The sequence below is a fragment of the Battus philenor genome, unplaced genomic scaffold, assembly GCF_028537555.1.
Source record: "Battus philenor isolate CCGP_79_NKW_IND1 unplaced genomic scaffold, ilBatPhil1.0.hap1 SCAF_8, whole genome shotgun sequence".
Taxonomy (NCBI): domain Eukaryota; kingdom Metazoa; phylum Arthropoda; class Insecta; order Lepidoptera; family Papilionidae; genus Battus; species Battus philenor.
The window spans coordinates 1,594,079-1,617,063 of record NW_027181748.1 but is presented as its reverse complement, the minus strand read 5'-3'; the positions used below and the strand labels follow the sequence as shown (position 1 = coordinate 1,617,063).

The following is a 22,985-nucleotide window of genomic DNA, read 5'->3' as shown; positions in this document are numbered from 1 at the left end:
AGTAGCTATCTTACGTAGTTCTATTATATTGATCTGCTATAACGAATATAGCACGTCCCTTCGGATATGTTGCCAGGTATGAATAAACATTGATATGGTCAGAGAGTGTTTCCAATATAATTCGTAGTTAGTATACACTTTTATAAGATGGTTATGAACAAATTGATAAAATAATATGTCTACTTAAAATCATTAATGTATTATCCAATTATTGTATAATAATGTTAACAATAAGAACAACAAAATTTATTCAATTGAATTTTATATACATCAACACAAACAATTCACATTAATCTATTTATAATACGGAGGTCTGTTGATTTGAATGACATAGAGTCTTAAACACCAGCGATTTGCAGTAATAAATAATTAATTATATACATAATGAGAAATTACATACAGAATGAGATATAGAATAGCAAAACTCAAAACAAGACATTTATATTTATAATACATAAATACTTTAGAAAGAAACGGAAGGAAGTGACAATAATTATAAAGCATTTGTGGTTCGATTGATTATTCTGAATTTTGAGTCATTACAAATATATGATATATATATTTTTATTATATCAATAAATATAAATACGTTGTAGGAATATAATGTAAAAAGTCTTTGGTTTGTTTAGTAAATAAGTTATGACATGATTAAGATATTCAAACACATATTGGTAGGTCTTTAAATAAAAAGAGGTTTTCTCTTGAAATATATTTTGTTCAATAAACAAAAGTTTTAAGGTTAGCTTTGGATCAATTATGGTCATGCTGAATAGCATCTAAAGAGTGCTATAGTAAATGCTATATTAAATAGCATTTTAACGGTTTAATAACTGCTAGTGTTTAAGACGCCGTTTTTTTACCATTTTATCGATAATATGTAAAATATTGTAACTAATATACCAAGCTACAATTTGTATTGTTAATTATATTATCATTCAAATAAATTTCATAAATTGTTCGTCAATTATTAAATATTAAATACACATTAAGGACACTTCCCATTTACAATATTTATTTACGATAATAAATTCTGAGCAATCGTTTACATATTTTTTTATTACATCGAATAACATTAAAATCTCAGTATAAATTCAATGTTAATACACATAAAAATGACAAGATAAATTTGAAAAAAATAATTTATTCCCTTACAATTGGGATAAAAGAACGATTAGAGCTTTAGGCAATTCCATTGAAATTCCGTTTAATCCTACAGGCGTACTCGTAGCGACTCAAACTCATTTCTAAAAATATCATTTTTTTTTATTTACAAAATCTTTACGAATAAAAATAATATAAAGTAAACGGGCGAGTCCGTACATACGTTCGTTGCGATAAGAACACATAATAAATAATAATAGATCTCTAATAATTCTCAACGACTAAACTAAGAGTTATAAACAATAAACGAAGTGCGATGTGAATCCGCTATAAATAACGTTATAACGTTATCGCATGTTAAAAATAACGTTATAACGTTGAAAGATTTCGTAATGTTAGAATAAGAAAAGAAAACACAAGACACTTCGCGTAGATCTTCGCCCGGGTGACGGTCGAGCTCTATATATATATATACACACATATACATAGATACATATATATATAGGTCTATATATATCGGTGTAGACTGGGGAGCTCGGAGGGTGGTCTAACAGATCGCGGTCGTTGTCCACTGCTATATGCTATACGCTATGGTTGTGCAAGGCGAGTGGGGGACTTGCGCTCATATCGGCCGCGTGAAGTTCGCGGGGAACATTCCCTTCTCGTTGGTCGACTCCTTTATGCCCATCAGCCAGCCTTCTTCCTGTTCGAAATTCAAAATTTTATTATATTACATGTGAGAAAATAAAAAAATATAGCTTTTATTTTATGCTACATTGCTATAAATAGCTGTGTATACAGCAAGAAAGTTTTCCATAAAATTCTACTATACTTATATATAATTGTCAAATGCCAAATTGTCATTATGGTTAGTTATTAGAATTCTGGTGCCAAAATAATAATTTCTTCAATGATTGGAATAAAAAATTACTATTGCCAATGAGATCTCTCTGAACCATACTTAAAGTATAGCTCATTTGCTAAAAATCAATGTATTGTCCACGCTATTCTTATTAATATACTCCTATAATTATTAAAATGAACAATAAGTCGTCATATAAAATCTCAACTATACGGGGTAATTAGTTATAGTCGCTTTACTTAAAAACAAGTTATATGGTTCAGGGAACGTATAACACATTTGCTCTCAATTAATAAACGATAATTTACTAAAAATGAATGGTTCCATAAATAATAACGTAATAAGAACAAAGAAACAAATTAGAATTTATATAATATAATAGAAACAATTTAGAATGCTATATATTAAAATTAATTATTGTTATTATATTACTACCTATCCCAGCTCTGTAAAATCAGAAGCTATTGAAAAAAAAATCATTTAACAAATTTTAGGGAGATAACTTTATACAGGATCTCTGTAGCACCGACTAAGGAATCCTCAAGTTACCTGCAGCTGCGACTAAGGACTCCGGAAGTTACCTGCAGCTGCGACTGAGTACTCCGCAAGTTATGGCAGCTGCGACTAAGGAATCCTCAAGTTACCTGCTCGTCGGGGTCGTCGTACTCGACGACGCGGATGACGTCGCCGACGTCGAACGACAGCTCGTCGCTGTCCTCGCGCGTGTAGCGGTACGTGGCGCGCACGCGGTACAGCGCGCCTGCCGGTAGGCCAGCTAGCGTCGCCCCTGCGGACATGGCCCCTGTGTCAATTGCGTAAACTTCCAACTTTCCTTATACGCCTATATATTATCGACTGTGTTTCAGTGCAGTAAAGTTCAAACTCTCTTGCACCATTTCTAGACTCATCCGTCTTTACTAAAGAGTTTGCCTACTGCTTTTTAAGTGATACACGATCATAAGACATTCTTTGAAGGCGAGGATACTAAGATACTGTCGCCCGTATGTCAGTGCAGTAAAGTTCAAACTCCCTTGCACGCTTTCTAGACTAATCCGTCTTTACTAAATAAAAGTTTCCCTACTTCTCTTTTTAAGTAACACATGATCATTAGACATTCTTTGAAAGCGAGGATACTAAGATACTATCGCCCGTATGTCAGTGCAGTAAAGTTCAAACTCTCTTGCATCATTTCTAGACTCATCCGTCTTTACTAAATAAGAGTTTTCCAACTTCTCTTTTTAAGTAATACATGATCATTAGACATTCTTTGAAAGCGAGGATACTAAGATACTATCGCCCGTATGTCAGTCCAGTAAAGTTCAAACTCCCTTGCACCCATTCTAGACTCATCCGTCTTTACTAAATAAAAGTTTCCCTACTTCTCTTTTTAAGTAACACATGATCATTAGACATTCTTTGAAAGCGAGGATACTAAGATTCTATCGCCCGTATGTCAGTGCAGTAAAGTTCAAACTCTCTTGCACCCTTTCTAGACTCATCCGCCTTTACTAAATAAGCGTTTGACTACTTATCTTTTTAAGTAATACATGATCATTAGACATTCTTTGAAGGCGAGGATACTAAAATACTATTGCCCGTATGCCAGTACAGTAATGTTCAAACTCGCCTACACCTTGACAGATTACATCTGTTACTAGTAATAAATATTTCTTTTCAAGTAATATGTGGCAAAATATTATCACCTATGTGTCCGTGGAGTAAGGTTTAAATTTGCCTGAATTTCATTCCGAATTGTCCATTTCTTTAATAGAAATCACTTTAATACGTAATAAATGTGTTTGGGGACTCAAATGACTCGAATAGTATTTGAAGTTACCGCGAGTTTAAAGTGTCAGGGTGCAGAGAGCACCTATCTTAAGACCTCTTTTAAGACCATCATGTAAAGCCTCAATGGCTATATATTGGTCCTTTTCTTACTTAGGATGGACTTCCGCAAGGTAGCGCCTGATTTTATTAAATATTCGGGATCGGTAACGTTCCATGCAAACCTGAATATATATATATATATAGAAATAATTCTATTTTGAAACATTGAAGGTTCTATTGTATACATATCAATGCTAGACATAGCTGTTATTTTAGATTTTGATTAGAACTGTTGGAAGCTCTCTACATCCATCCTATGTCCACATTCAAAGCGCACTACATGACCTGATAAATACCACTTCATTTGCCAGCTGAGCTATGTAGTTTCCTTCGTCTATGTATCCTCTTTACACATTCGATAGATTGCCATTAAATTTGTTACAATAATTATTTCAGTACAAAACGACTTAGTTATGTAAAAAAAATATATAAACATCTGGAAGGCATACCAAAGACAATATCGTCAACTTATTTAATTTTATTTGTCGTTCACAGCTAGGCGGACTAGGCGATTTAATTTACTCTATGATTATATAAAAAAAATGTTCATTATTTAAGACATTATTGTCAGCGCCTGTTTCTATAATTAGATTATTTTTGCACGCGTTTCTGAATGTCAGTGTGTAAAGTATTTTTCGGATTTTAAATCATTGAAACGCTCTAAGCCAACACTGGGCCCCACCCTTGAGGAAGTTGGAGTCTGGCTTTCGCGTTTTAAGATGCTAAGGTCTTAGCCCCGTTTCTCTTATACTGCCACTATAGGTGGCCATCTCTACGCATCACAAATAGTCCATCTACTCTTTCTCTACCCTATCGTAACCACCATGGCAGCAAATTTTTATTTATTTATCTTCAAAATTACCTTCTTAGTGTCAAAAAATATTCTAATCGGTCGAGACATGACTTTAATATTTAGTAATACATTTTCTTTTGACACATGTCAACTGATTACAGATAATTATTATTTAAAAGAAAAAAAAGTAGTTTAATGATTTAAACACTTATACCTTCGTAATAAGGTTTAAATATAATTCTCACACAAAATAGCACACAATAGCATGCGACAAAAACAAGCAGACAGCTAATATTATTCTGTTAGCGGAAGCGGACGTTACGTATACATTACGGATCGAAAGCAATACGACATATACATATATAGAACAACTCCACCCTGAAAATAGATATATGTACACATATAGAAAACATACATTTTTATTATTCCAAATATATAACATATACAACTACGGAAGCGAGTTACCCTTATCATCCGCGGTAAATATTACCACAGATTAAATAAGACAACATTAATAAATTTAAAAATATCACAAGAAACAACTTTTATATATGTTTTAATATTCTATCAAATTAATATACAAATAGATTTTTAGTGGTCGTACATCGAATGCATATTTGCCTAATATCATTTTAACGCTAAGAAATCATGGAATCGGCTTCAATATCACAATCTAAATTAATTTCAGAGTACCTGCGTAAAAGCAGGAGCTTATTAGTCGTCTCGCTCGCACATTATCATTTTCGATACATAAGCGCTTTCTATACAAATCAATCTTTTAATTTTAGGTAAATATGCATTCAAATGTCGTATTTTTTAATAAAATAATTGTAAGAATAAAGATGTTTTTTTTTTAAATACCATGTAATATATTTGTCATTTATTTCTAACTATACAGGGTGATTGGTTATAGATGTAAAGGCTGTATAGGGATGAATGTATAGTTCATTTGCAGTCAATTAACGTATAATATGCTCTATTCCAAAATTAATTTTCAAGTACAATGTATTTAAGATACTATACACTATATAATAAAGTTAATTTTTGTTTACTGCCAGAAGTAATAAGCTTGTCGCGTTCCAATAGAAAAAATGTGACATATTTAAGAGCGATCACTACACAGTACCCGGCAATAAATATTGCACATAGACCTTTGGAAAGAGACAATCGGCAAATTTCGGCATCGTAGAGCACTATCTCTGTCCCACACTATCTATGTGACGTTTTGTCAGTCGTTGTATTTTGTGCGACAGAGATAACGTTCGAAATTAACCGATTGTCTCTTTCCAAAGGTCGATGTGCAATATTTATCGCCGGATACTGTACAGTTTAATTGGAAATAGATGTAAAACATTCAAATCTTTTAAAACTAAAACCAATTAACCCTTTAATAATAGTTTCTAAAAGTTTTCTTTTGTAAACCAATTATAATAAACAAGAAGGTTTGATTGTTTATAAAAGGCTTGTTCCATCTCTAAGTTTAAATATAAATATTACTTCCTTTTTTGTTATTTTTGCATTAATTATTTCTGAAAACAAATAAAATACAAATGAACTATATATTCACAGCTTTAAAGCTATTACATCTATAACCAATCATCCTGTATATCAAGTTTGACATGTAAATCTTGTTTACATTTAGTTAAATACCTAAAATTTTTGTCTATTATTAGTTAGTTAAAATACTAGGTAGCCTTAGAGATCACACTCACCCACGGGTATATCGTAAACCTCGTCGCTCTTGCTCTGGTTCTGATTCTCTACATCTTTCTTCTCTTTCTCCTTTTCCTTCTCACTGTCTTTCTCTATCTCCTTTTCATTGTGCGCGTCGCTCTTTCCGTCAACGTTATTATTGATCGTCTCGGCGGGCGGCTGCGATCCTGAGGACGTTGCAAGTTGCCTACATCTACACGGTACTATAGCTATTGCTATTGCTAAAAGAGCTATTGCTAAATAGCTGCTGCTATTTTACGTTATTTTTTAGCATTCTATTTCGCATTCGAATTATAAATAATCGTAACATGCAACTAAGTTAACGCCTGTATAAAGCATAACTGATAAATCTTTTAATACACAAATATAATAGACACATGACCTATACTGTTGATATGTGTTAATGTCAAGAATCGAATTAAAATAGAATCAATTTCACTATTTTGTGAGAACCAAAGCTGGAAGTGGCTATATATTTTGACTATTACCATCTTCACAGCTTCAGCATTAAATAACCATCAGTTAAAGTCACTTAAACTCTCTAAGTTAGGAGAGTATAGCTCGCGCCAAATTTCTAGTCCACTCTTATATCGATTTGAATTGTCGTAAAAGCATACAAAGACGTATAAAGTACAATTGATCTTTGTAAGAGATTTATCCATTTAAAATACACTAAATTATTATATCAAACTTACTTTATAGATAATATATTGATTTCTAAACAAAATAACATTATAGCAATGCGCACCTTACACTACTACTACTCCGCTAGCTCTGTGACCTAAAGTGGGTCTTGGCCTCCGAAACGAGAGGCTTCCACTTTCCTCTATCTTGCGCCATAGTCTGCCATTGGTAGACATTCAATTCGCGCAAGTCTGCCTCAACGCGATCGATCCAGCGATACCTGGGTCTACCCACTGGTCTTCGACCCCTCGGTTTTTCCAGGTACGCTACCTTCACGCTCCGATCCGATCCCATTCGCTCCAAGTGACCAAGCCAGCGGATTCGTTGAGCTTTATATTCGCCAATGATATTTGGCTGTGCTACTAAAGTCTCAATTTCGGCATTCTTTCGGAGCCTTGTGCGGAGGGCTAACTACCCTCCCACGTAAAAACACAACTGTTACGAAACCGAAGAGAGAGAAATGCGCACCTTACAACAATCCTTGAATGATTTCACCGCGACACTAACGCCCTCTTCTATAAGCGATGTCTTTATTTTCAAGATTAAATTAATAATCCAAAGGTACCTTCACTTTAATACAAATTTAATGATAGCTTATAAAACCTTATAGGCATTGTGTTAATAACATTTGTTTAATTTTTATAATTTTTACTGTCATTTTTATGTTCAACACTAACCAGACGAAATATCGTCTCGTATATTAAATGTTTAAAAGAATTACAATAGGTATAAAGATAATAAATTCCTATTAATTTGTTGCTAAGTACTTGATGGGAACAATAAAATGGAATTTCAATCATGAGTTTTTTTTTTTAATTGGCTCGAATATTGAAATGATCTATGATTTTTATATTTCTTTCTAATAGACCATTTTTAAAATTTAGTTGGTGCCGGTGGATCTGGAGTTATATTTCTACCATATTCATAAAACTAAACCAAAAATGTGAATATTTATAATTAAAAGTTGCTGAGCTTTTAAAGATATTATTTGTGTACATTAATAGGTGAAGTCAAGTCAACGTTATATAGATCCTTATTATTGAAAGCAGATAAATTTTCGTGGACTCCATTATTCTTTGAGTCTCCCGTGAAGTCTTTGGGGAGTAACAGGACTACTACAGGTTAGTCTAAAATATCGTGTTTGTACTCTTACAAGAACAAATATAAGAGTGGACTGATAGTTTGGCACGAGCTATACTAATGTTACGGTATATATATTAGAGCTATAATATTCTAAAGTACCTGATGCATCTAGATTATACAGGGTGTTTGGTGCCGATAGCAGACAGACGCATTTACTTACCGACGGGCAGGTCTAAAGACTGAGAGACCTTCGGTTGTTCTACTTCTGATGCGTTGTTGTTCGGCGTGTCAGGAGGCGTGGTGGGCGGCGTGTTGCGAGGTGTAGTAGGGGGCGTCGCTGCGGGGGGCGTAGTTGCTGGGGTCGTATCGACGGGTGGCGTTGAAGCCGGCGCCGGGCTGGAGGTGCCGTTGAGCGCCGGAGACGCAGGCGCAGGGGGCGGGGCTATGCACACACACACACTCACACAACATGCCCATACACGGTTACGAGTTTTATATATTAAAAACAGAACAAAACACACATCTGTATATATGCATCCTTGTCAGTTAACTATAAATATCTTTAAGGTCACTATTATTTCTATATATTTTTTTTTAATTCATTCATCAACTATAGAGAGAGAATGCAAGACTAGATTAAACCGAATTTAACTGTAAATTACATTAAGTATGTTGTCCTAAAAATCATCTCAAAAGAACTGTAATATTAATAGAGAAACCTCCAAGTGTTATATATGGTTAGTATTAAAATTTTCTTCCTGTCTTTTCTTTTTTAGTTCAAACTTCCAAACTTATAAAGTTCACAATTCCTTATCTAACTTTAAGCTTTTAATTTATGTGAGCCTTCAGTGTTTAAAACCACAAGCAATACGCGAAACCAGATGATTGAGTCAACTCTGATAATGTTAGTAGATTTCATTTCCATTTTTGTTGACGTTCACATATATGAATCACAAATATTTCTATTTTCAGGGAGCTGGAGCATATTTATTGTATTTTTATTATTTTTCTTATCAAGAAAATCTCTTAAAGTTTCATGAACATTGCAAGCTAGTCCGAAGTTTCATTTCATAGACAATTTACTCTGTGTTTGTAGCTTCTTATTAGATTTGATGGTATTTCTGACGTTTTGCCATAAAAAATATTGTTATTATTTTATACTATGTAATATTTGTTCTTTTTTCAAATAAAGCATAATCTTTGGTGCTCACATCTTGCAATGCGTGCATTGGTGGCTTTGTGCATTAATTATATAGGATTACCACTGCTTATAAACAAGTTTCCAGAGGATGGATAGCAGCGCCCTCTGTGTTCCAAGGTTTCAAAGTTGGCGATTATGGTATATATCCCTTGGATATCTTTGTAGGCCTTGCATTTAAAGACAATAATGATCAAAAAAATTTCATGGCAAATTTGATTATGAACAAAAGTCGTTTTAAATTCATTGTTTAACTACAAGAATGCATATACAGATATAATACAAGTTGACAATTCTATAATTAAAATAAAAACCGAAGAGATAAAATTTGAAATAGATTTGCCAACTTGAAATGTTAACTTATTATCACTTTGATATATACCACAACGTTCAAACAAGTTTAAAACAATTAACTCAAAAATAACTCTGAGAAGGTTTAGTCATTATTAGCGAAGCGAACATATCAAACGCTCTAAACTGTGGGTAGGCGGAGAAAACTGTGACATGAAAAAAGTTCAACCCATTTTTTTCAGTTGCTCTTTTCAAATGAAATATAACATGGATGTATACATTATAATATTAACCATGTAAATGAGTCAACAAACCAAGTACTGTGCATTTTGATGAACTAAATACTCTTGAATGCTACAATAAGATATATTTCATAATATACTTTTAATTTTAGATTTAAAAAAAAAGGAAGCTCTGAGATATCTTGTAAAACTCTATTATATATGCGTACACATCTATGAAGGATTTATTAATAAAAATCAGGTGTTACATGTTTATTTTTATTTCTTTTATTTATCATGTGTTGTGGTCTAAGTTATGTTGTAAGCTATCTTGTTAATTTTAGATTTATAAATACTCAGGTTTTGCAAAGAAATATTGATCTATTGAATATACAAATCACGAACTGGTTCAGAGTAGAATGTCAACCTCTCTGCCAGTCTGTAGACGGATGACATTGTTAAACCTTCAGGAGACGCTGACAAAGTCCAACGAATCCTGTTGAAAATCTATGGGAAAGATCTATGTCCAGAAGTAGATGTCTTAAAACTGAAATTACAATGGCTACTAAAATCACTGTCCACTATGAAACTTGTAAAGTTGATGGAACCCAATCAGGTCACAGTGTCCCCGCTACCCAGTATACCAGGCAGTGTTTTGAACTCACTCTGCACGTTGTTGTGGGCGGCTCCGTTGTGGGCAGGCGTGGGCAGAGTGCCGCCCTTCTTGTTGTAAGAACCGCGCTGGCAGTCCGTCGCCAATTTATCCGTGATCGCTTCCAGCTCCGCGAACACCTACATCATCATCAGGATAGAATCTTGAGTTCTCATGATCAGATATTTAAAAAAACTCGACGTAGGATGACGATCTCATACCTTGGAGGTTTCAGAGTGGAAGAGTTGTTCCGCGGAGAACAGCGTCTGCAGATTGCTGACGTAGAAGAGTACGCGCGAGTCGAATAACGCAGGCAGTTCGTCGTGAAGCTCCGAGTTTAACATCTCGTAAGTCCGCTTGGCCTCCTCCAACTGCTCCCTTCCCTTTGTCACCTGCAATGACACACCTCCAAATAAGCGAAATATATATATTTAATGGAATCAGGCGTTACCTCGCGGAAGTCCATCTTAAGTAAGAAAAGGACCAATATTTAGCCACTTAGTAGGTAGTCGTGCAACGAAATGCACCGCTCGCCAGCCCGCTGATAAATGCGTATGCGACAAACAATGCGAATCACACAACCGCCACCGCCAAATTACTCAACACGTGTATCACCCCTCCACGGGGCATCTTCAGGAGTTATGTTACACCGATTAGTGCCAAACACAGAGACTCTGTGTGAGACTACCACTGCATGTGCGGAAGTGGCTAAATATTGGTCCTTTTCTTACGAAATATATAATTTAATTTGTAGCAATAAATAATGATATCAGAACTGCTGAAGTCGTTTTTAACCACGATTGTTTTTTTATCACTTTTGAAAAATATCTCTGGGGTACTTCTAAACCAGTGATTCCCAAAGTGGTCAGTATAGATCCCTAGGGTCTATGACAACCTGCAAGGGGTCCAAGTCAGCGAAAAAAAATTTGGGGGTCCATGAAATGAAAATGGGGGTCCACGATAGTGGATCTCAACACATACACTGATAGTACCTATTCACTTACATCATACTATCTTATAATATCAAAACATTTACATTATTTATAAAAGTACCTATGAAGTATATATTTTATGTTATTTTATTTATAGTTTAATTTTAAATTTAATTAATAAATGTTTAAATTAACATGTGTTTTTACTTTAAGTTTTTAATACTAAACTTCACTACAGTCAGAAATTTACAGGAAATCAATATCAGGTAAGAAGGGGGGTCTACCCCCCTTCTTACCTGGTCTAGGGGTCTACGACACAAAAAAGTTTGGGGAACTCTGTTCTAGACGTATAGTCTTAAAGTCAAATATAGTTTTTATACTTTATTAGTACATTCATGTATGTTTTTATCATACTTTCCTCTTTTATTTTTTTTAACTACCCTCATCAACTTATCTCTGCACAGCCTGAAAGGTTATCTAGTAAAATGCCTTCAGCATTAAAATCTGCTATATTTTATATAACAAGTACATAAATACACTCGACGTGAGTATACCCCTCAGTAGATGATCTGAAAAAATAGTTATGATTGAGGAATGTCGATGTTTGAGTAAAGCCTATGCCTTGCAATGAGCGTCTATTGACTGAAACGAAGAAGAAATATCCTCACAGTTCTCACAATCATTCAGTCTGCGAAGAACTTCGCATGTTGAAATTCAGGACCTCTTAATAGACTTCACTTGATCAATCTCCTGTTGACTCCTGAAACCTGAAAGTCTGCAGCGCTATGCTATAAAAGATTACCTTAACATCGTCCCTCCTCTTGGCAGCATTGGCCTGTAAGTTCTGGAAGCTGTGTCGCTGTCCGTCGTAGTCAACCAATTTGCGGCCTCGTTTCTCTATCTTTTTCTGAAATATACAAATGACGTATTTAAAAACAATACTATATATAAATATACACCAATACCTCACTTTGCGTCGTTATTACGTTCCAAAAAAACACGACGTAAACTTATATATATATATATATAAAATAAATATTTAAAAATACCATAATAATCATCTTTTTATGCTCCAACAGACGTGTCGAAAGTTACTAAGCCTCTTGAAATAAATAAATAAAACTTATTTCAAATAGATCATTTTATTTATCAATTCTACGTCTGGTACACTATAAGACTTCGGTTAAAATGATATATAGCAGGGCTTCTTAAACTATGGGTCGCGTAGCAAAATTCTGGGGTCGAGAGATTTTAATATCAAATATATATATACCATTTTATAACATTACTAGAGCTGGTGGAATACAGTGGACTTGCTTCTAGATACGCGCATTTGTTGAAGGTTTTAAACTTATATAAATACAATTTTATAAATTTTTGTGCAATTTTAAATTTTAGATTTTTGTATGTTTCAAAACGAATTCTAAAACTATATATGTATATGTATATCGTTACTTAATAAAAAAATCATCCAAAAATATTAATTTACTTTTCTTTTATATTTGTATGGGGTCGTCAAGAAACTCGCAATCATGAATGGGGTCGTGAACGACAAAAGTTTAAGAAGCCCTGATATGTAGTAAAGCATTTGGTGGTTTTTCTACCCTTCATAGGCAAAGCACTTAACCTCTGTCTCGCCTACTGTTAAGTTACTAGGTCTACGATGGTACATGCTTGTCTAGAAGAAACCTATTAACTCTTGTCTTGAAGACTCCTAAGTTATAATCGTCTGGAAATGACGCCGATAGGTTGTTCCACTCCTTAGCTGTTTGTACTATAAAAGTATCAGCAAAACGCTTAGTGCGGGGTGGAAGGAATTTCAACCGTGTACGGATGTCGTGAATCTGTACATCTTGTTTTCCAATGGAAGAAAAATGATGGAATTATTTGGCGTAATTCCGTTGCATACTCTCCAAAATGTGTTCTGTAGAATAGAGTTAAACTAGTAACTTTTCGTCGATGCTCCAAGCTGTGGTGTTTCTTTTTAATAGCCCCCTCTATTGGGGGCCTCTCGTACCCCTAACTTTTTGGGATCAGAGACTTTATAATTTTTTTTTCAATCTTTTCTTTATTTATCACTCTCTTTCACGCGTCACAATATCTTTCATTCTTTACTTTTGTCTTTCACAATATCTTTCGTTTTGCTCTTTTATACCTTCTTTCTTTCCTCGCCTTTCTTCCATCATAATCGACAAACCACCAAAGCATCCTTACTAATCAGCATCTTATCTCGTTTCTGGAGTCCAAAACTTGGAGCTGGTACTTTTTATCATATCTAAAAAGACGGGAATTGGGGAAATTATTTGGTATACGATCTCCCTTACTAATCAGCATCTTGGCTCGTTTCTCGAGTCTAAAGCTTGGAGCTGGTACTTTTCATTATTTCTAATAAGACGGGAATGGGGGAATTATTTGGTATACGATCTCTAAAGGTTTTGGAGTGAAGACCGCAGATCTACAAGCGCCTCGCAGGTCATCTTCTCACAAGGTGATCAGATGAATACGTCAAGACCTGCTGAAGACGACAGATTCAAGCTTGCAACCAGTCCTATTGAGAATCTATGGTACGGCCTATGTATATCAGTGGACATACTACGTCTTAAATTTCACAACTATAAGACATGTATTACAATTTTCTTTGTGATTAGTATGATGTGAGAACGTGTCGATTTTACTATACCCCTGCATTTTACGTACTAAGACATACAAGAATCGAGTTTATTTTAAATTCTTGCAGTCAGAATCGATTTCCTACAGTGAGTATATATATATAATTGGCAGGCCGATTTACGATGAAATAAATAAATATATGGTAAAATATTTACTCTGACTTCCGGGAACTGATTGGTGTAGGTGTTGAGCGGTATCAACACCTGGTCGCCGAGCTTGTGCGAGAAGTCCTGCCACAGCATCTCCATGCTCTGCGCCTGCACGTACAGCAGGTCGTGACCTGACCAGCTGCTCTCGTACACCTCGGTTATCGCCTCCATCAGACTCTTCGACGCCGTCTGCACCGCTGGTAGAAGACAGAAACATAAGAATAATATTGGTGATGACCATATAGTAACTCTATATATATATGAATGTTTGTCTGTATGTCCTTTATAGAATCAAAAACTATGCATTTAATCATGTGATCATCTCTAGCCAACTTATTGTGCACGAACCCGCGAAGGTTTTTAAGTTGGTAAGAACAATTTTCGACAGATGGCGCCGCTGTCATTCTAATTTCAAATAATGCTGTGACAGTTCACGCTTATTTGAATTGCAATAGCGAACGAATGATGACGTTTCGAGTTGTGGGTTATTTTAGTTGTGATGTAGCAAGGCGCCCAGGGTACAGCTAGGATTATATAAAAATAGCATAAAATTACAGAAACAATAATAATATTTCCAAGTAATTTTGTAATATAAGTTTAGTATAGATAATAAGCGATATAGTACAATTCATAATATATGAAATTTCAAAATAACCACTGAATGTTAATGTATATATATATATATATAATGTATATACATATATATATATATATATGTATATATATAAATATATATAAATATTAGACACTAAGAAAACAAAATAGTATAGATAGGAGTAAGAATTTCAAGAATCTTCTTCTATTAAGTCAATGATTTAGAGAAAGATCGCCACGACGACCGGTCCACCTAGTGGGAGACCTGCCCACGCCGCGTCTACCGGCTCGTGGTCGGCACTCGACAACCTTTTAGCCTTTACTTCAGACCAGCAATACTTCGAGCTACGTCGGCGATCTTAATTCTTGTGCACATTTCCACATTTCCGACTCGATCTCGCAGCAAAACTTTGGCTCGTTAGTGACCTTGTCTCGGATATATATATCATCATCATTCAGGCCCCCTACCATTGTGGCATTAAAACCATAAGGAGGGCCAAAAATGGACAATTAATAAAAAATAAAATATTTGTATACAGTACCACCTAAACTTTCATTATCGCGTCGTACACGCCTACAATTATCTGGTCATTAATTTTAAACATATACCACGCACGAGTCGACTTCTTTACAGTTATTATGTGTTAATTCATATATATATATATATATATATATATATATATATATATATATATATATATATATATATATATATTCAATCACTTTGACCCTCACCTCGTATACATCTGATGTAGTTGTTGAACTCCTTCTGTAGCCGCGTCGCCTGTTGATGCTGCCGGTTGAAGTTCTGGAGATGCTCCTCGAATATGTCGTCCAGAGTGCGGTCCACCTTGCCCAGGTTTTGGAGAAGCTGTAAATAAAAATAAACTTCAATTATAGTCTCCCCATTAGTTTTACTTTAAAATTATGGAACGTGAGGACTGTAAAAAAGTATTAACTGTGTCAATGTCATGTACTCTGTGCTATGTTTTTATATGAAATTGTATTTGATTTAACCCTTAATGGCCTGATTTACGAAAGTGATTTTTTTTAATATTACTGTGTTTGCTTGAGGGTCTAGATGAAGGGAAAAATACATTTTTTTTTAATTTCGTTGGAAAAAATATTATACAACAGTTAAATTCGTACAGACAACCTATAAAAAAAACTTATAGTAATGTGAACATTCGGTTTAAGATTGGTATCAAAATTGAAACTTTAGGCTATTAAGGGTTAAGCCGGTCAATTTTACATCCTTCATATGCGAAACATTCGATCTATATCTCGCCTGATGTCAAAGTATGTCGAGGTCTACGATACCACATGTTTATCTAGAAGAAACCTATTCACTCTTGTGTTCAAGACTCCAAGTTATAATTGTCTAGAAATAATGACGACAGTAGATCGTTCCAATTCTTAGCTGTTCGCACTGTAAAAGTATTTGCAAAACACTAAGTGCGGGTGGAAGGAATTTCAACCGTGTCGTCGATCCGTAAGTTTTGTTGTCTGATGTGAGAATTATTAGATGTAATTCCGAAGTACACACTCTAAAATGCATCTGATAAACTGGCAAATTTTCGCTGGCGATCCAAGCTCTTGAAGTTTAGCACAAACCAAAGCATCGTTACCAATCAACCTCTTAGCTCATCTCTGTTTATAGCCCAAAACTTCGAGCTGGTATAATGGACGCTTCACCTAAGTAAGTCCCTGGCGTTGTTTTAAATGTCAAACTAACTTTTTGTGCTCTGTATAAATGAGGCTCTCTCTCTCTCTCTCTCTCTCTATGTACCGTTCTCTGTACCGCGTTAACTGTCATATTTTATATTAAAACTAGCTGATCCTGCAAACGTTGTTTTGCAAAAAAAAATAGTTTTTATTAACAAATAAAAAATAAGCGTTGATCGTAGAGGGGTGAAAATTTAGGGTTGTATGTATTTCTGTATGCTGTATCATAAAAAATGAACACAAAAAATTTCGTTAAAAAATTAAAAATAAAATTTTAAGGGTGAACAACCTTTATCACTTAGGGGTATGTAAAATAGATAGTAGCTGATTCCCGGACCTACTGAATAGGCATATAAAATTTGGTAAAAATCGGTCAAGCCGTTTCGGAGGAGTACGGTAACTAACATTGTGACATGGAAATTTTATACATTAGATATATAGTTATTTCATACTAATTCAGTCTCGGCTACTATTATTTCCACTACAATTACTAATAAGATAATTACGAAGTGGTCTACTATTCAGCGTCTTTCGAAACTTGAGATCGTCTGTCCACATTGCGGGTGGACGTTCTAGATTGTTCTTCTCACTCCGTGATCTTCACTCCAATGCCAATTCGCTGAGTTATAACTCTTACTGATCTCTCTGATTCAATCTCGTATAGAAGAAATCCAGAGGATAGTTCCATTGTTAACTTTCCAATGAGACTTTCAAAGTGAGACACATTTCTATGATATAAATTATTGGTAACACATTTATCTTCGACTTAAAATTTACTTAACTGGTCATAATATATTTAATTCGTTCTCGAATATTCCAAAAGGCATGTACGTTCGAAAATAACATTCTATATTCTATCATAGCCGTGATACTCAAACATATACCTTCACATAATCAGGGCTAATTGCATGTTTACAGTAAACATTTACAGTGTAAATTATCACAGGATGATTCTTCAAAAGATTAAATCGTGCTCAAATTGCTTCGACGTACGGTGTCTGCAGTTATAGCGTGTATACGATTGTAACTGTGACTTTCTTGCTGCAGTCACATTGACAGCTTGATTATTGGAAAGAATATTGTATTTGTATTTGTTTTTCCATTGTTTGACTATAAATCATTATATGTTCTCAGTGAGATAGTTATAAGGTAACAAATGTAACTTATTTTATATTTCTAAGCTTCTAAGTTTGTACTTTCTTACTGTATTGTGTTACTGTCTATCTCCAATAAAGTAAATAAAAATACAAGGTGTATAATGTAGATCTTTAACTGTAGAATTGAGGTGATTACAGATATTTGCCTGTAACAAGCATCCTCATAACAGAAAAGTATTAGATTAAACCAAAATTTATTCACAATTTCCGTTCTCTATATAGCCTGCGGTCACTGCTTTTCTCTTTTCAAGCGATTCAGATAATACGACAATATTGAATATTTAATGGAATCAGGCGTTACCTTGCGGAAGTCCATCCTAAGTAAGAAAAGGACCAATATTATCAAATCACTCAACACGTGTTTCACCCCTCCACGGGGCATCTTCAGGAGCTATGTTACACCGATTAGTGCAAAACACAGAGTCCCTGTGACGGTGGCAGTTGTGTGATTCGCATCGTTTACCGCATACGCATTTATCAGCGGGCAGGTAGGTGGTGCATTTTGTTGCACGACTACCACTGCATGTGCGGAAGTGGCTAAATATTGGTCCTTTTCTTACTTAGGATGGACTTCAGCAAGGTAACGCCTCATTCCATAAAATATATATAAGGAAAGTGAAAAATTTAAAATAGAAAATAAAATCTCTGTTCCCACATAAGTAGGGTTACAACGAGAGATGATGTATAGAGATAATGATAATGGTGGTACAATGAACCCCCTGAGTTTCGCTTGTTATCTCATGTTAGTCGTTATTGTACAAGTTAGTTCATTATTATTATTTCCATTGGTTTCATTTGTGCACGATCACTTCGACCGTTACATAAGCGACGTCAAGGTGAAATCCGTCTGACGTGAGTGTCACATTAGTCGTAATTTGTAGTATTAATGTTGGTACTGTTAAGATAAAGTTTCGTTTCTTACTACGTGTTGTTAAATGATAATATTTAATATTTTTTACATACAACAGTAAAAATTCTTAAATTCCATTCTCGAACTAGAAAGACCAATAAGGTATATCCGAAGTAAAAACTTATCTTAAGTTATGTGAAGAGATATGATAATGAAAGGTCAAGATAACATTCTAATTATAATCATACGATAAATAGGAGAAACAGTAATAAAAGAAGATGGCGTTAGTTGCTATGAAAACAAAAACAGATAATAAAGCTTGTTTTTCAATATGACAGGTAGGAAGCGGCCTGCATTTAGCATGTTTCGAATAAAGTTTGTGCCCGAATTCTTATTCGAGGCTCTCATTTTCGGAGTACTCTGGTACATTCCACCGTCTTGGGTACACAGGCACGATATTACCTTAATAATTTTTACACCTTTTATTTGCTCACTTTTCTTATTGTCATCTTATCCTATACATCATCTCTCATTCCTATTCATTCCTTTACTTGTCATACATCGCCTCTTTTCATTAACTGTTCCTTCCAGACAGCTTTACAATATATTTTCTTCCATATTTAAAAATTTATAATAATTTAATTTATTATTTTACTTCTATTAATTATATCCTTTATCTTACTTATTCTCGGCCGATGTTGATGCTGTTAGCCCGAAGGCTTTTACAGCTTCATCAGAACTAAGTTCACGGAGCGGAAGGGTCCGTGAACTTAAAAATAAAACAGAAGCTGGGCAGGCGCATTCCAGTTGTACGATGATATTTGCACGTAGTAAACCACTCTACCAAAGTAGAGCTGTGTAGTGTTGATGTTGTGTATATACGGATTGGTACGGCAGCGTGGACCACAGGCGAGCCAAGGATAGATCCGGATCCAACCTCGGTTCGCCCTCGGTGTTCGCGGTTAGGGAGCGGGTGGCCGTCCCCCTGAAAACGGGTGTTGTGGTTCTTTTATCTATATCACATTTTTATCACATAATCTCTCAAACATAATTTAAAATTTATCTTCTTTTCCTGGGCACGAATTGTTCCAGTGTTCTATTATGAAAGTAACAAAAATTCGTCTGTTTATTCTTTCTTCTCATATCAGAGTGGGTATTGGAATACACGAAGCTATAAACTTTTACTGAACTGTTTTGGAATATTTTTCAATGTACATAACACATGTTTACCATCATCGCCATTATCACATCAGCCATAAGACAACCAATGCAAGGCATTCGATTACACAGTTCACTATTAATGTTTCAAAATCGATAATAACATAAATAAATCGAATAATCGACTGCGTGAAATTGAGCTGCGGTTTGATTTCGTAAATTAATTCTGCCCACCATTAGAGATATAATTAATCATTGCCTACGTCTCTCTTAATGTGGAATACGTTTATTTAAATAATTAGGGTTGGTAGACCGAAATTGGTTTTTTCTACTTAGTTTTAATTTTGAAATTTTGAGTTGTTTAATTAATGCAAATAGTAAAGATAAAACATCTTTACTATTTGCATTAATTAAACAGAAAATAACGAGAATTAAAACACAAACAAGAGAACTTTATAAAGATTATATTTCTTTGTATAGTTCATACTTGAATGTTTTTCTACTTTATATATAGATGCATGTGTGGTGAGAGTTATTCTTGAAATTTCTTTAACAATTAGCAATGAGCAGAACCTATGGGCATGCCACATAGAACGCAGAATATATACCCTCTGGGACCTTTCTGGATTCTGGGTGGGGACCACATACCGGCAGACGCAGCATAGGATGTCCACACGCGAGGTGGACAGTTCCTATTGCTAATGTAGTCGAAGAAGATACAGGCCGCATACAATCGGCCCTATTCGAAATTTAAACCCGGGTCAGCTAATTATCACGTTCTACGCCAAGAAAATAAAATCGGTTTCCAATCCCGGCCGTATCGGTCAGTGATTGTTGATAAATAAAAAAAAATCAGTTCAAACCACGTCAGTCGTCTATGACCGCATTTTACGAGAGGTTTCGTTCCGTTCAGGCCTTTGGGTGCTGTCAAACTAAATCACATATTAATTGACCCGCGTCGCTACTTAGCTTTGAAAGAAAAACAATTACCATACAAAGAGATTCACTCAAATTGACTTTTGTTATAACTAAGTAACGTTTGATTAAAGATAAAATAATATAACCAAAAAAAAAAAAAAACAATTTAGTAAATTTTAAACAGATTTATGATTTTTAGCATGCCTAAAGCGAAACTGCAGTGACTGTTAGCACTGACTGCGTTGGCAGAGAAAGTCTTAAAACAATAATATAAAACATGATCCCGCAAACGTTGTTTTGCAAAAAAAATAAAGTTTTTAATTAACAAATTAAAGATAAGGATTGATCGTAGAGGGGTGAAAATTTAGGGTTGTATGTATTTTTGTATGCAGTATCATAATAAAATAAAAACCAAAAAATTTGTATAAAAAATAAAATAAAAAATTTAGGGGTGGACCATCCTCATCACTTAGGGGTATGGAAAATAGATAGTAGCCGATTCTCAGACATACTGAATACGGATATAAAATTTGGTAAAAATCGGTTAAGCCGTTTCAGAGGAGTTCAAGTTCGAACACCGTGACACGAGAATTTTATATATTAGATATCAGTAATTAGAAAGGGCGGGCCCTGAATAACAGAGTTAACACACGATCGCAAAGTTGCGTAAGATGAAATACCGTCTGAAATATTATACGCCCGTCTCGCCCACTTAGTGTGTCGCAGCTAACCGACACGTGACTGTTCGGATGCGTCTTGTCGCTAATTCACGATAACTTTCAGAGAATCATGTGTCGAAATAAGAAAAAAAAATCGATCGATTCTAAATTTTTTTTTCCTTGACCAGAGCAAAGTTTCAGGAAGTCGCTGGATGCACAATAAGACATGGTGGCGATCTTTGAAGGAGTTCTATGGCTTGCTATGAGAGTCCGTCATAAAAAGATCGAGATGCCCCGTGGAGGGGTGAAACACGTGTTGAGTGATTTGGCGGTGGCAGTTGTGTGATTCGCATTGTTTGCCGCATATGCACGACTACCACTGCATGTGCGGAAGTGGCTAAATATTGGTCCTTTTCTTACTTAGGATGGACGCAAGGTAACGCCTGATTCCATTAAATATTCTTCTTCCTTTTCAACCGCTGGACCTCCACTGTAAGGTATAAGCCTCCCTTATCGCCACGATGACCGATCATACGATATCCCTTCACCTTGATTATATTCTCGGTCCACGTAGTGGGTGACCACCCACGGAATCGGCTCCAGGTGGCCGCCTCAAGAACCTTTCACAGCCGTCAGTGCCTTGAGCGATATGCCCCTACTTTCTGGAATATTTGATTTACTCAGTTATGTTCTGATTTAAGATGAAAATATAATTTTTTTAATAAAAAATTTAGAGTTCCCACTGTTTAGTGTGCGACAAGGACATTACATATTCAGGTAAATACGTTTTTCTGATATATTTTTTTATGCTTTTTTTTTCAAGCATTATTGTCATACAACCATCGCCTTTCATTCTTCTCCATTCCCAAAGGATCAATGATTATCTATCACATTATTATATCCTAGTTTTGTGTTTTGACTTTTGTATCTTACACTATATTATATTCTACAACTAATTTATTATTATTCATCTTTAGTACTTTTTTATCTATTCATAAATAAGAAAGGACCAATATTTAGCCACTTCCGCACATGCAGTGGTTGTCGTGCATGAAAGTGCACCGCCCGCCAGCCCGCTCGTAAATGTGCATGCGACAGACAATGCCAACTACACAACCGCCACCGTAAATTCACTCAACACGTGTTTCACCCCTCCACGGGGCATCCTCAGGAGTGCAACTCCTAAAAAAAGTGGCTAGATATTGGTCCTTTATTATTTAGGATGGACTTCCGCAATATAACGCCTGATTCCATTAAACTATTCATAAATATTTTTACATTCCTTGGAGATCCGCAATTGTTATAAATATTTGTTATAGGACGAGGAATTAAGATCGTATATACAACCTTACTTAATTCACTCTATGTGCATTAATTATATATCAACCACTGTATCTATTGATTGACTTGATAATGTCGAGTAGTTCAAATATAATTAATATGAACACTGCGTAAAAAGTAAATGTTCATCGATATATCGTATACGTGTAATGCAGTACTGGGGCCAATGACTTATAATGCATTTGAGGTTTACGTGCTCGTAAAGGAGGATTACATTTGTTGTACATATCGCTATAGGTAGGCTTACCATACGTCCCGGTTTGACCAGGATATTCCCAGTTTGAGATCCCTGTCCCGGCGTCCCGGTCAAACTTGAACAGCACCGACACCCCAATCAATCGTTCCCC

The 22,985-nt window shown here is 35.0% G+C and overlaps 1 protein-coding gene across 1 annotated transcript in view; it reads right to left on the bottom strand.

The window, feature by feature from the left end:
- Positions 1–583: 583 nt before the first annotated feature.
- Amph (amphiphysin) overlaps positions 584–22,985 on the bottom strand; it is a 96,771-nt gene continuing 74,369 nt past the window's right edge. The window contains exons 2-9 of the mRNA XM_068774954.1: positions 15,566–15,701; positions 14,243–14,433; positions 12,220–12,324; positions 10,707–10,877; positions 10,499–10,625; positions 6,356–6,523; positions 2,608–2,750; positions 584–1,804 (exon numbers count right to left, since the gene is read on the bottom strand). Of these exons, the coding sequence (XP_068631055.1) occupies positions 1,724–1,804; positions 2,608–2,750; positions 6,356–6,523; positions 10,499–10,625; positions 10,707–10,877; positions 12,220–12,324; positions 14,243–14,433; positions 15,566–15,701 (1,122 nt within the window). The 3' untranslated portion in view covers positions 584–1,723. The remainder of the gene's footprint in view (positions 1,805–2,607; positions 2,751–6,355; positions 6,524–10,498; positions 10,626–10,706; positions 10,878–12,219; positions 12,325–14,242; positions 14,434–15,565; positions 15,702–22,985) is intronic.